Source organism: Xyrauchen texanus, chromosome 3, assembly GCF_025860055.1.
Source record: "Xyrauchen texanus isolate HMW12.3.18 chromosome 3, RBS_HiC_50CHRs, whole genome shotgun sequence".
NCBI classification, from domain to species: domain Eukaryota; kingdom Metazoa; phylum Chordata; class Actinopteri; order Cypriniformes; family Catostomidae; genus Xyrauchen; species Xyrauchen texanus.
The window spans coordinates 11,848,301-11,861,295 of record NC_068278.1 but is presented as its reverse complement, the minus strand read 5'-3'; the positions used below and the strand labels follow the sequence as shown (position 1 = coordinate 11,861,295).

The window sequence follows — 12,995 nt, the reverse complement described above, 5'->3', positions numbered from 1 at the left end:
TCTAGCCGAAATCCAAATGGATCGAGGGAAGAACGTTGTATTTCTTCACTTATTATTTTTTTATTTTTTTCTTGCCTTCTAATGCATCGTGCTTTTACGCGAGCATCTATATCCAGTTTATGCTTCAGTTGATCTGTTCAGTAACTGTGCAAGTTTGGGGGGAAATCACACCTTTATCAGTGTATAAGTCTCGTAAAGAGAAATCTTTTTAGGCTATTTATTGTTGTTGCACATAACTGCTGTTAGCATTTGCCTGCCGTGTGGATTACCATTATTTATTAAAAACGTAGACACTTTATTTAATATAACATTTCAGATAGGGCCTATGTCCGTCATAAATAACATAATAAATTATATTTCTAAATTGCAAAGTTTCTTATAATTCGACATCGCTGCATTAAGATCAAGAGAGGACCCGGACTCAACACACAAGCCCGCGAAAACGCTCTTTCACCCGGCTACTCACAGCCTGATAACCGTTCCTCCGTTAGATAATGCGTTTGGAGGGTGGGATTTCCAGATCCGCAGTCTGTCATTGGTTAATATTTTATTCTGTTGACATGTTTTCTCACTGCAAATACTTCCGACACCTTCTAGACACCCTCCTCCCTTCACGATCTTGGCTGGAGCTGTCAAAACCACGCCTATGGAGCTCCACAATTGGTCCAGAATGCGTAAAATCTGCAATCAAGAAGGTTTGGTTCATTAGTGCTGCGATCCAGTGAGACGGGACATGTAACAGACACAGTAACACAGTGGTCAGGGAAGAACCTTCCAATTCCACATCAGTGCTCACGACTTTCGCATCCATTTTAGCGGAGCTGCTTTAGTTTCTATAGTGACTTGGACAGAAGGACAACTGTAGCCTAAATCTACACAGAAGTATCAGTGTTGCTCTTTTGAAGGATATCATCGCTGTGCTGCAATCGGGTAATCGTAAGCGGGAGTGACATTCACCTACCAGTCTTCTACAACTACTGTGAACCAGCACTCTATCGATCAGTTGTAAGAGTGGTTCTCGGACTTACGCCAGTTACAGGCGCTGTTTTTTCAGAATATTATACTTTCATCTTGCTTTTCGGATGCACCGATGAGAGATCCAGTTTTCACAGCGAACGCCATGGCTTATCACCCCTTTCACTCGCACAGGCCGGCAGACTTCCCAATGTCCGCTTTCCTTGCTGCGGCTCAACCTTCGTTTTTCCCAGCGCTCACTTTACCGCCGGGTCTCAGTAAACCTCTGGCCGATCATGCGCTCTCAGGCGCGGCTGAGGCTGGACTACACGCGGCGCTGGGTCATCACCACCAGGCTGCTCATCTCCGCTCTTTCAAGAGTCTAGAGCCAGAAGAGGACGTTGAAGACGATCCTAAAGTTACGTTAGAAGCGAAGGATCTTTGGGATCAGTTCCATAAAATCGGAACCGAAATGGTCATCACTAAATCGGGAAGGTAATGCCTTTTTATTTGTATTTTTTCGTAGAACATAAACTTGTTAATGCTTATGCGGTTACTTACATGTAGCCTACTCTGAAAAAGTTTTGTAGCCTATTTTTATTATGGAAAATGTTATATCTCTCTCTCTCTCTCTCTCTCTCTCTCTCTCTCTCTCTCTCTCTCTCTCTCTCTCTCTCTCTATATATATATATATACACACATACATAAGTCTACGGTTTAGGCAATTTGAAATTTTATAAGAAAATAATTGAATGTTATGGCATTAGATTAAGGTATCCTTCGACTGAAAATATCCTCGTGAAATATCCGTAAACAATTTTGCGAGGATATTGTATTTGCACGAATGTGATAAAGCCTATAGGCTACTAAACGAGTAGACAGGAAATTTATATTTATTTGTGTCAAAATGACTTTAACATTAAACCTAAACTATGTCTCTTTATAACTAATTTCTTTTAAAATGTCAAATAAATATTTTAATGAAGGAATCTGTTCCGTCCACAGGAGAATGTTTCCACCATTTAAAGTGCGCGTGAACGGCCTGGACAAAAAGGCCAAGTATATTCTTTTGATGGATATTGTCGCGGCAGACGACTGTCGGTACAAATTTCACAACTCTCGATGGATGGTCGCAGGAAAGGCCGATCCGGAGATGCCCAAACGAATGTACATTCACCCGGATAGCCCAGCCACGGGTGAACAGTGGATGGCAAAGCCTGTTGCCTTCAATAAACTCAAACTGACCAACAATATATCGGATAAACATGGATTTGTAAGTCACATTAGGTTTCATTTAATTCTGCTGTGGAAACGTCTGTATGTGCCCAAGTGTAGTTTTGTTAGTTAGAAATAACTCAAGTTTTTTTTTTTTTTTTTTTTTGCTTAATCTTTTGTATGTTATTTTCATACAATGGTAAGAGGCCTATGGTATGGAAAGGAGGCAGTAATAATATACATACAGGATTAAAATAAAGTTATTGAGGCGATCAAGATGTAAAGCCGATTTCAAAATGCCAAACCGTTTGTGCGCCTCTTTAAATATATTTCCCCCTTTTTTAATGAGAGTGGTGTTGTTGGCCACTTTTTCAGCTACAATGGGGAGAATGTGCAGTCATTAGATTCCTAAAAGGTTTTCAGTGTTTGTTGCCTAAATGAAGCATGAAAGACCCGGAGAGCAGTTTCCTTTACATTAAATGCCACAGGGCAAAACATGTCCCATGATCGACCGTGTGAGCCAAAGATATTAATGTTTTTTGTTTTTTTTCTCTCTCTCTTTCTGCCCAGTCTATAGGCCATGACACTATTTAAAACAAAATGCAAAACAGCCAAATGGCAATTTAGATTTTGTATTTTATTTATTCATTTGTTTTACTGTAATATAATTGCCTTTTGTAAATAAAATTATACTAACTATTATGGGATATAAGCTAATTTTATAATTAGAGTATACTGGTGAAGGCCTACTGCTCTCATAAACCCCACAATATTGTTGCCAGGATGTATGGAAAAATTCGAATTTAATATCAGAAATCTTAGCCAATTTTATTTTACAGGTTTATTCAAAATTGTTAACAATGCAATTCTGTTAGCTATATTCTTGACAGTACGGAGCATTTACAGAATTACTGTTTTCTACCTTTCAGACCATTCTAAACTCAATGCACAAGTATCAGCCCAGGTTTCACATCGTTAGAGCCAACGATATTCTGAAACTCCCATATAGCACATTCAGGACGTATGTTTTCCCTGAGACGGATTTTATTGCTGTCACTGCATATCAAAATGACAAGGTAAGTTACTGTAGAGCAAGTTAAACATAGAGTTGAATAGGCCATCGTTTTATTTAATGCATTGTTGTTGTTAATCGTACGTTTAGAAAGTGAAATTATTGGCAACTTTTTTACTATACATGTGTGTTTATCATAACTTACACATCCCCCATGTTCTCCTTCTTTTCGTATTCGTCGTGAATAGAGTTGATTATAATTGGAATGACAGTATATGCAGTCTGGTGGTCCAATAAGTTTACTGGCCAATCAAACTCGATAAACGCCACGGAATACTTGTTCGTATGTACAGCTCAAGATCCATTTAGCAAAACGATATGCTCAACAATCAAGTGGCCCGTAAATAATGTAAAAAAGTGCCACAATGGGTTCGGTTAAACCAACGAAAGTGTTACGATTTAGCCGCTTAATTGTAAACTTGAATTGAATTAAATGTAACGTATAGGCTACAACGAATAAAAAGTACGGTTTATAAGGACATGTCGACATCGATCATTAACTTGGGATCATTCGGGTCAAACCACTAATTAGTTCCAGAATAATTTTAGACTGATAGACTATTCATATACAATGCCCCGAGCGAAATTACATTTAAAATGTATATTTGAATGTTTAAATTTAAATTTAAATGTAGTAGTAGTAATAATAATAATAATAATAATAATAATAATTGTACTCTTTCCTTAGATCACACAACTAAAAATCGACCATAATCCATTCGCAAAAGGATTTAGAGACACGGGGAATGGAAGAAGAGAAAAAAGGTAAGGATAGCCTATTGTGTGTAAACGTTGTACCTATATTATAAACTAAGGGATAACAGTTATTTATTAATTCATTTATTCATTTATAGTTGATTTAGTAAATATGTTATTATGTCAGTGATCGATTTGACATTAAACTAATTTCAGATTGGTTTTCAGAAAACAGTTAGCTCTGCCGTCGATGCGCTTGTATGATGATCAGTGCAAAGTGGATAGAGATGGAGGAGATTCGGACGACTCATCCGAACAAACTGCTGGGAGGGGCTCAGTCCACTCACCGACTGGACCAGTATCAAGTCCACTTAACTTCAACAGATCCAGAGGTAAAACATATGTATTATAAGGCCATTTACAATTTTCTATACATTTGTAGTTGTGACAACTCCAATAAGATACAAAACATAGCTTACAAAACCGTGCATATCTGTATTATAATATACATCATACATAATTCGCTCGAAATTTGATAGATTATAGCCTACGAATGTGCACTATGTAGCTCCCTAGTGTTAAAAAAAAATAAATAAAATGAAACCCTGAGTTTTACTGGGTCGACACGAAAGGAATCCCCCTCATTACATGTGCAATTAATTACATATCCAAATAATATCCATACCTTTGCTGTATCATTTGAGAGTCATAACTGTTAATCTATATTCACCTAAACGATTATAGGCTAAATTAATATTTTAAAAGCTAATAAGAAGGTACTTTCTATACTAGAAAATGACAACTTTATTTTGCAAGCATTATCATGCATTTTACCAAACTGTTGCATTTAACAGACTGTTGTAGCGTAAGGGCTATCTCGCTTAAACTTGTGCAAACCAGTGGCAATTTATTGTGCATGTTTTGGTACAAAAAGATGCATTCCCCATTTTATATCCCATTATTTTCTCTTCAAATTTAGCTGAAGCAAAATATAAAATTTTGTAACTAATTCGACAGGATGATTAGTATGAAGTCTGCTGGGGGAGTTGCAACAGGAATCAACAAGTTAACTGTTTGCAATTTTCTTTATTATCTGTGGTGTGTTCATGGCATAAGTAAATATTTGTATTTGTATTTTTTGACTGTTACATCACCTTGGCTATTTTCAGACTTTTTTAACTGCATGACTGCAGTGCAATTTGTGAGACCAATCCAATCAAAAATTAGATAAAAAATTGTGCCAGTAAAATATATTTATAGATCATCAGGTTAAATCAGAAAAATTGTCAAGTTGCATGTATTTACACAATTTAGATGATGGAAGATGATGCCTACAAGAACATACGCTTTTGATGTTTACAAGTCCTGCAGGCACTGCTGGTTATAGATTTGCTATGCCCAAACAAATGTAGTGGATTGGTTCTCAAGAGCACTTCTTCTCGTGTGCATGGTTTGGGACTGCTAATTTTTCATCTGGAAGCCATTACAATTAATTAAGAATGTATTATTTTTTCTTCAAACTTCACAAATCCCCAAAGTTTTGTAAAAGCAAAAGTCACACTGTGCCATGTTTGAATTCTGGCACATAGGAAGGAAGCAACCCATTTCATTTATCCCCATTTAACCATAGTTAGTTATGTATTATTTGTAAAAGAGTGGAAATAACAATGTAAACTCATTACAGGCACAGTTGCTTTTCTTTTCTGTTTTATCAAAACAAAAGAAAACTAATGCGGCTAAAATATTTCTGTTTTCCAGATGACAATCACAGCAATGAAAGTGACCACGAACTTGACCAACATGATGATAGGTCAATCAGAGTTAGTAGTCCAAGCCAGGGATCACCATCACCATTCAGCCCCCATTGTGAGGACAAAGTCAAGGACAGACCTAACCTAGAAAAGAAAGGGGACGTTTCAGATTCAAGGAAAGAGAATGACTCTGTCTTCAGTACTCCAAACCTGGAAAAGGACAAGCTGGACAGCAGGGATTTGAAAGAATCAGATACCTCCAAAAAGGATAGAGACTGTGTAGGCCTAAGCACAGTCAAAGATGGCTTTTCCCCTCTGATGGTTCAAACAGAGAGCCCATCGCATTTTAGTACAGGGCACTTGCAAAGTCTAGCCTACTCTGGTTTACAGAATCAACATTTCTTTAACCCACTGAGTACAGGACAACCCCTATTATTTCACCCTGGGCAGTTTGCTATGGCTCCAAGTGCTTTCTCAACCATGGGCATGGGACACTTGTTAGCCTCAATGTCTGGAGCAAGTGGACTAGAGAATGGCGGCCTCTCATCTCAGACTACCAGTTCACCAAATCCTTTCCCATTCCACTTATCACAACATATGCTTGCATCTCAGGTATGATGATTGTTTATGATATGCATTATCACTATAATTAAATAGATTTCAAACCTAATTTCTAAATATTGCCGACACCTTCACACATGCATCTCCGCGTATAATAAAGCGTCTTCAGAGTTGTATACAGTGCCCAAATACTTTTATAAAAATTGACTCAAGTAAAAGTATTAAAGTATGAACTGCTAAATATTCAACACACTCTCACTGCAAAATCATAAGGATTCGTACGACTTTTCCAAATTTGGCTAAAACAGCTTTGTAACATGTTTACACACTCTACTGATCAGTTAGGTTTAGATGAGGTGTTTGGGTATGGGCATAATATTAATAAGTATGTCCTTAACGCCTCATGTGTGGCTCTAACAACATCTTACGAAATCATACGAAATAGCCAGCTCCTAAAATATGTATGAATTTTCATGAGATCGGGTTGAAATATTACACATATAAACAGTTATCCAGGAAAGGCAGGAGGCCTGAAAAAAAAAAAAAACTTTATGGCAGTGTTTCCAAAAATTCATCAACTTAATTTATAGTGAAGTCATCAGAAATATTATTCTTGAGTAAAGTACAAATATGCAAAACATTGTACTTCATAACAAGTATTTGTATAGCCTAGCCTTCGTTTCTACACCTCTGAGATTCCCTAAGTTTAAAGTGAATCATAAAGTAACTTGTGAACCTCATCAAACTCTTAAGTTTGAACAAGTTTAACATTTTGTGTCATAACTTCAAAATGTAAAATAGTGTCTAATATCACTTTTCACAATTTTTTTCTGTCAGAACTGTTTAACAAGCTGAATTTGGAATCATGCCGAAATACAGGAAAATAGTTTAGGCTAGGATATTGACAGAGAACATTCAATTATTGTATCAAGCATTACCCCTACATAACGTGCATTTTGATTATGTTTCTCTCAGTAGACTACACTTATGTTAGGCCTACATAAACATAAGGCAACAATGTGATGACTATATTTGTATTTATTAGTAAGCCAGTTTTATTTCCCGTGTTGGTCTGATTATGAATTAAAATAGCTTATTGTTTTACATTTAGGGTATCTCCATGCAACCATTCGGGGGACTGCTACCATACCCGTACACATACATGGCGGCGGCTGCGGCGGCTGCAGCAGCTTCTGCTCTCCCCGCCGCCAGTGCCGCGTCCTCCCTCAGCAGGAACCCCTTTCTCAACTGCACGAGGCCACGATTGCGATTCAGCCCCTATCAGATCCCGGTATCTATTCCCCAGGGCTCCGGTCTGCTTACAACCGGCTTAACAAGCACACTGAATGCGGAGTCAGAGTCATCGAAATCAGGCAGCAGGGAGAGCAGTCCCATATCTGAGCACCAAAGCCATAAAACCGGCAGCAGCCAAAATACGGGATCTACAAAATCTTCAGTGAAGGATTCCGTTAACGAACTGCAGAATATACAGAGATTGGTCAGTGGACTGGAAAAACAAAGGGACATGTCCCCCGGAAGCGATTCACCAAAGTGATTCCATTGATGATCTATAACACACCTGTTGACTCTTTCTAATTGCTTAATTTTGCTTAAAAAAGTCAACGTTTGACAGTGATGAAGTGATGGCTCAGATATTGCGGCATTGCTTATCGAGGAGGCCTAAAATATGACAGCCCCCGTACCTGGTTTTCAAGGAAAAATGCATGTTACCTTTCCCCTCCCCCCGGATCTGCTACAAGGCATGCTGGCGGCGACTGACAAATTTGAGGCTCAGTAGGCTATTTCATCAATGGACTGTTCATTATTTGACCCGGGTTATCATGTAGATGGCGTTTATCCAAAACCTTTTGGGACCAAAATTGTCGTTGTATATTACTGAAAAACGACTGTTAACAATCTCTAACAACATCTGAGGGTGGCCAACTATTACGTTTCTTGTGTCTGGGACCTATCCCCCCTAATTATTTATAATAATAAATGTAAAAGACGTATGTAAATAAGGTGAACGCATTGAAGGAGGTGTAGATTTTAATTTATTGAAAACTGTACATTGATGTGTAAATACTGTTAGGTCTCAATTTGTTACATTTATATATTTTTCCCATTTACAACAATGAACATATAGGAACATTATCTAGCGTTGATGGCAGGATGCCGAATGTTTTTGGATGTTTGCGATATCCTGCCAAATCTTCATGAAGGAGAAGCCACTACAAATCAAATAAAAGTAAAGGCTATTTCACTTATTAATAACATTTTAACCCAGCGGTTGGCCATAGGCAGGGAAAACTCAGGTTTCTTTCTAATCTTGCATTGAGAAGGTCATTGTTTAGTTTCTTTTATGAGATCTATTTAAACATCTCGGTGCTGGATTTTCGGGTAAATGAACGATTTTGTTGCATTCTCTAAATTTCAATAAAACGAAAGTGTTCATTATTCATTTGTATTAGGGCCTACTTCATCTCTTTTTCTGCATAGTTGTTTTTAGTAAATATGCATAGTCAACACAAAATGCATGGGCAGGATTTTTTTTTTCTAGAATATAACTTAAGTAGATATAAATTCAAAATAGTTGACTGTCAGTATTTTGTATTGGTTCTAAATCGGACCTGATATTTTAGACCTGGTTCTTTCGTATGACATTCTTGCGACTATTCCTTAGGTTGCAAGCATTTGTGCATTTTCTGTTATATATATATATATATATATATATATATATATATATATATATATATATATATATATATATATATATATTAATCAGCTCCAACTAATTTTTGCCTTATGTGATTTGGTATCAGTTGTGATTCAGTCAGATCTCTCAGAAGTTCATGTGAACTATCTATATACAACGTCAGTGCAGTTAAATAGACTATAAACGGGTTGTGATCCGTCCTGAAGTAGCATGTAGCTAAAGCTGATGTAGCCACGCCATCTGTTGATCACCGAATGTAGTTTTTGACATAAAGGTCGGGATAAATAGGCTAATAATTGATCACCCACAGCATTTGATAAAATAATGATGTTTTATAATGTATAATGTTGTATAATCATTATTTTTAACTGTCGCATAACCTATAGCATTGTATAATAATATATAGCATTGCTAATAATGACGCTCTGATGGTCTGATATGAAAAGACTGAAAGCAAACCAAGTTTCTCTTCAAAAAGGTCATGTATTCACCATAATTCTAACTTCAGAACTTTTTTTTTATTTTTATTTTTTTATACAAATCATTGCTATTTTCAATAGTTCGTTTTTAGGTTCTGCTTCCGGTAATAGTAGGCTATATGTTGCACGATATTGTTTGTTTTCGCGGGACTTATCTTCATGTCTATGTTTCTGTTGGCCATTAATATATGAATCTTTCACCTGTTATAACTGTATACACCTCCGGGTGGGGATGGAGAGACAGTTGAGAAAAGTGTCACCGTGCTTTTGGAAAGGGTTCAGCAGGGACGCCTCGCAGCCTCAGCAGCAGACAGACCTTTGTCCCGAATCCGGCGCCTGTCGCCTGCCTGCCGGCCACAGCCTCTACACACCCGCGCACAATGTCTGACGGCATCTCCAGAGTCCTGGCGGGTAATTAGAGAGTCCCTCGCCCTTTTCTTTTCTTTCTAAAACCATAATCACAAAACTCATTTTATTTAGAGCCTATTGTTAAATTCCGTTACGTCCAATTAACAGAGCCAAATTCTCGACCTTGTACTCTCGCTGAGAAAAAAAAATGTTTGTCTAAAACAATTAGTCAAGGACTGATCACTGGCTCCAGTAGCCGCCCTAGAGAGAGTCCCAAACAACTCAAGAATGAGACCACGCTACCCCTCTGCACCATTTAAAAGGTGCATTCGAGTGCTTAAACCTAGATACACATTTTAAAGGGCAACTTTACCACCTCAAAATGACAGACTAATGGACTAAATCACAGTATGAAGAATATCGCCTTTTATTAGAAACGGTTAGACAACTTTAGCTTAAACTAAGATTAACAATACCATTTGTACTCCCAGTGTTCATTAAGGAAACATATTATTATTATTATTATTATTATTATTATTATTATTATTATTATGGTAAAACGCATAGCTTTAGCATATCATATCTAAAACACATACCTTTTAATTTAATAATTGCCTACATAATAGCCTACTAATAACGGACGTTTATATATATATATATATGTGGTGAGGGGACCTTTTACCCCTTTTGACCTCATTGATCAGGAACATTTCATTTTGTACCCAATTATTATTATACAATAATGTATTAATTAGATTTTGCGTTGTTTTCATTGCAATGCTGTTGTAATGAGTTGTTGCCATTTATTTGGCTACGCGCAGTTTGTAATATTGCAACACAACAAAGTAGTTCCTTAAAAATTCCTTAAAAGGCCTGTGCGTATTTTTGTGTGTAGTGAGTTGTTGTTGTCTTTGTGGGGGGCTTCTCTCTGTTGCTTCATTAAGAGTTATAAAGACTGCATTTTTGATACAAGTATCCACGAGGGAAAAGCTGAGTCTGTCTGTCGCAGTTAAAATTTGAGATCATTTGAAAAAGCGTGAGAGTCGAGCTTTGCCCTTTGAAAATAAATGATGACTGCAAATCACTGCGCTTGATTCATATACATTTAGATACAGTTTCAAGTTCACATTGCCCTCTACTGGTAAATTATTGAATGTATTTCCATTTTGAACAGCTGAGTTGATTTTAATTTAGCCTCAAAATGCAGTACCAGGTTAAGAGAGCAGTATTTTTGTTCTAATTTCGACAGATACGTGTATCACTATACAGTGAGGTAAACATGAAGTGCATATTGCACTACTTTAAATGAAAAAGCTTAAAGTGCTTTTCATTTCGACTTTGGTGTTCTCAAGTTTTTGGAAATGTACCAGGGGTTCAAAGTATTTAACATTTTTTATACATTAATTTGACACATGTCTGGTACAAATATGTGGTCTGGTTTCAAGAATACAGTTTATACTTTTTTTCATTATCTAGCTGGAAAGAACTGAAGTGAAATGCAACAATGTGCCCCGTAGGTGGGGGATGTTGTAACATGATCATATAACAACTTCAGTTCAGTACAAGTTAAGATCAGTCGACAGCATTTGGGGCATAATGGAGATTACAACGAAAAACTATTTTGAACTGTCCCTCCATTTCTTAAAAAAAGCAAAAACTGAGATTACAGTGAGGCACTTACAGTGGAGGTGAATGGGGCCAATTTTTGGAGGGTTTAAAGACATAAATGTGAAGCTTATAATTTTATAAAAGCACTTACATGAATTATTTTGTTAAAACCTATGCATTATTTTAGCTTTAACGTTGGTTAAATCACATTTTTACAGTCATTTTTGGGTTTTAGGGTTTGTTGGCATTACATCGTCATGGCTACTCAATTGTAAAACTGGCTGTAACTTTACACAAAAAATGTTTATAAGTTATACACTAAAATCATGTTTACACACATATTGTTGTGTTGTTGCTATAACTTTGAAACAGTGAGTATTTTAACATTTACAGCTTGTCCCCCATTCACTTCCATTGTAAGTGCCTCACTGTAACCCAGATTTGTGTTTTTTTTAAAGAAAAGGAGGGCAAGTCAAAATTATTTTTTTAGTGGTAATTAATATTATGACACAAATGCTGTCGAGTGAGTTTAACTTGTATTGAACCCAGACTATTCCTTTAAAATATCCCTCTAACAATTGTATCTGATCTAATTAAAATCCATAGAAGATAAACAAAAATACTGTGTCAATAAACACTTATTAACATCATCATATAAAATATAGCTTAATTTTTGAACTTGACAGTGAACACACAACAAAGCCACAAAAAAGCATGCAAATAGATGAACACACACACATAAAGGGAATTATGTAATGTACATAGTTGACTGCATGGAATCGCATATTGTTTGTTCTAATAGGGGCACGCAGTGTTACAATGCGCCCTGCCTGCACAACTAATATTTAAACCTGGCTAGTCACTTCTGTTGGCTATTACATTATTCTATTACACTTTCCCGATCACCCAGTATGTCCAAAACTAAAAGCTACAAGTAAAAGCTGATCTTCCTGGGACTTCGCTAGATAATTAAGCTAGTGCATCACTTGTATATAAGAATATCAGTCCTAAAAATGTAAACTGGTTAACCTTTCCTTCTTGCTCTCTTAAATCTATATGATTATTGCTAGGGAACAGATCTCCCTTTGGACAGAGAGACACCTGAATTTCACTGTTCTCCGCAGCTGTTTCCACAAAGGCCTTTTGGATGGAATCAGGGACAGGTATTCAGCTCAATATTACATCAGTACAATATACAGTTTCTCGATATGAAGGAGCCCCACATAAGCCCACGGTAACATGAGATGCCAGTTAGGTTTTAGTGAAGTAAACTGTGATTAGCAACGCAGTTTTAGTCATCTCAGTCATCTAAATGTCTTAATGGATGTTAGCACTGGCTGGATTTTTAGAGCTGCTTGCTTGAAACGTCTAAGTGAATTGGGGTTACAGTGTCTGTGTTCAGTGGAGTCACCACGTAACCTTATCCCTGTGTTTTAAAGTCTTGTCTGTTTATTACACAAGACTTTCTAGTTTAAAGCTAAGGAGTTAAGCAATATTTTACATAACTGAGTCATTCAATATGTCTAAAAAAATGGAGTTTAAAATATATGTTTAGTTTTTGTTTTGTCTTTTTTAGACTAAGACTAAATTCATTC

At 36.7% G+C, this 12,995-nt stretch overlaps 1 protein-coding gene across 2 annotated transcripts; it reads left to right on the top strand.

Moving 5' to 3' along the window:
- The first annotated feature begins 549 nt into the window (after window positions 1-549).
- tbx2a (T-box transcription factor 2a) lies at window positions 550-8,706 on the top strand. Of its 2 annotated transcripts, none has more exons than XM_052108566.1 (7): window positions 550-1,449; window positions 1,960-2,227; window positions 3,099-3,245; window positions 3,930-4,006; window positions 4,166-4,329; window positions 5,696-6,300; window positions 7,361-8,706. In XM_052108566.1, exons 1-7 carry the CDS (start codon window positions 1,091-1,093, stop codon window positions 7,802-7,804), a joined length of 2,064 nt encoding a protein of 687 aa, XP_051964526.1. In that variant the 5' UTR covers window positions 550-1,090; the 3' UTR covers window positions 7,805-8,706. The 2 variants fall into 2 exon arrangements, with proteins under 2 accessions (XP_051964526.1, XP_051964515.1); XM_052108555.1 differs by having other exon boundaries at window positions 4,154-4,329.
- Window positions 8,707-12,995: the final 4,289 nt, after the last annotated feature.

Bases quoted from the DNA above. Each gene is read 5' to 3' on its own strand.
- tbx2a (XM_052108555.1), top strand. From the start codon at position 1,091: ATGAGAGATCCAGTTTTCACAGCGAACGCCATGGCTTATCACCCCTTT. The intron at 1,450-1,959 runs GTAATGCCTTTT...TTCCGTCCACAG, and splicing joins GTCATCACTAAATCGGGAAG to GAGAATGTTTCCACCATTTA. The intron at 4,330-5,695 runs GTAAAACATATG...TCTGTTTTCCAG, and splicing joins TAACTTCAACAGATCCAGAG to ATGACAATCACAGCAATGAA.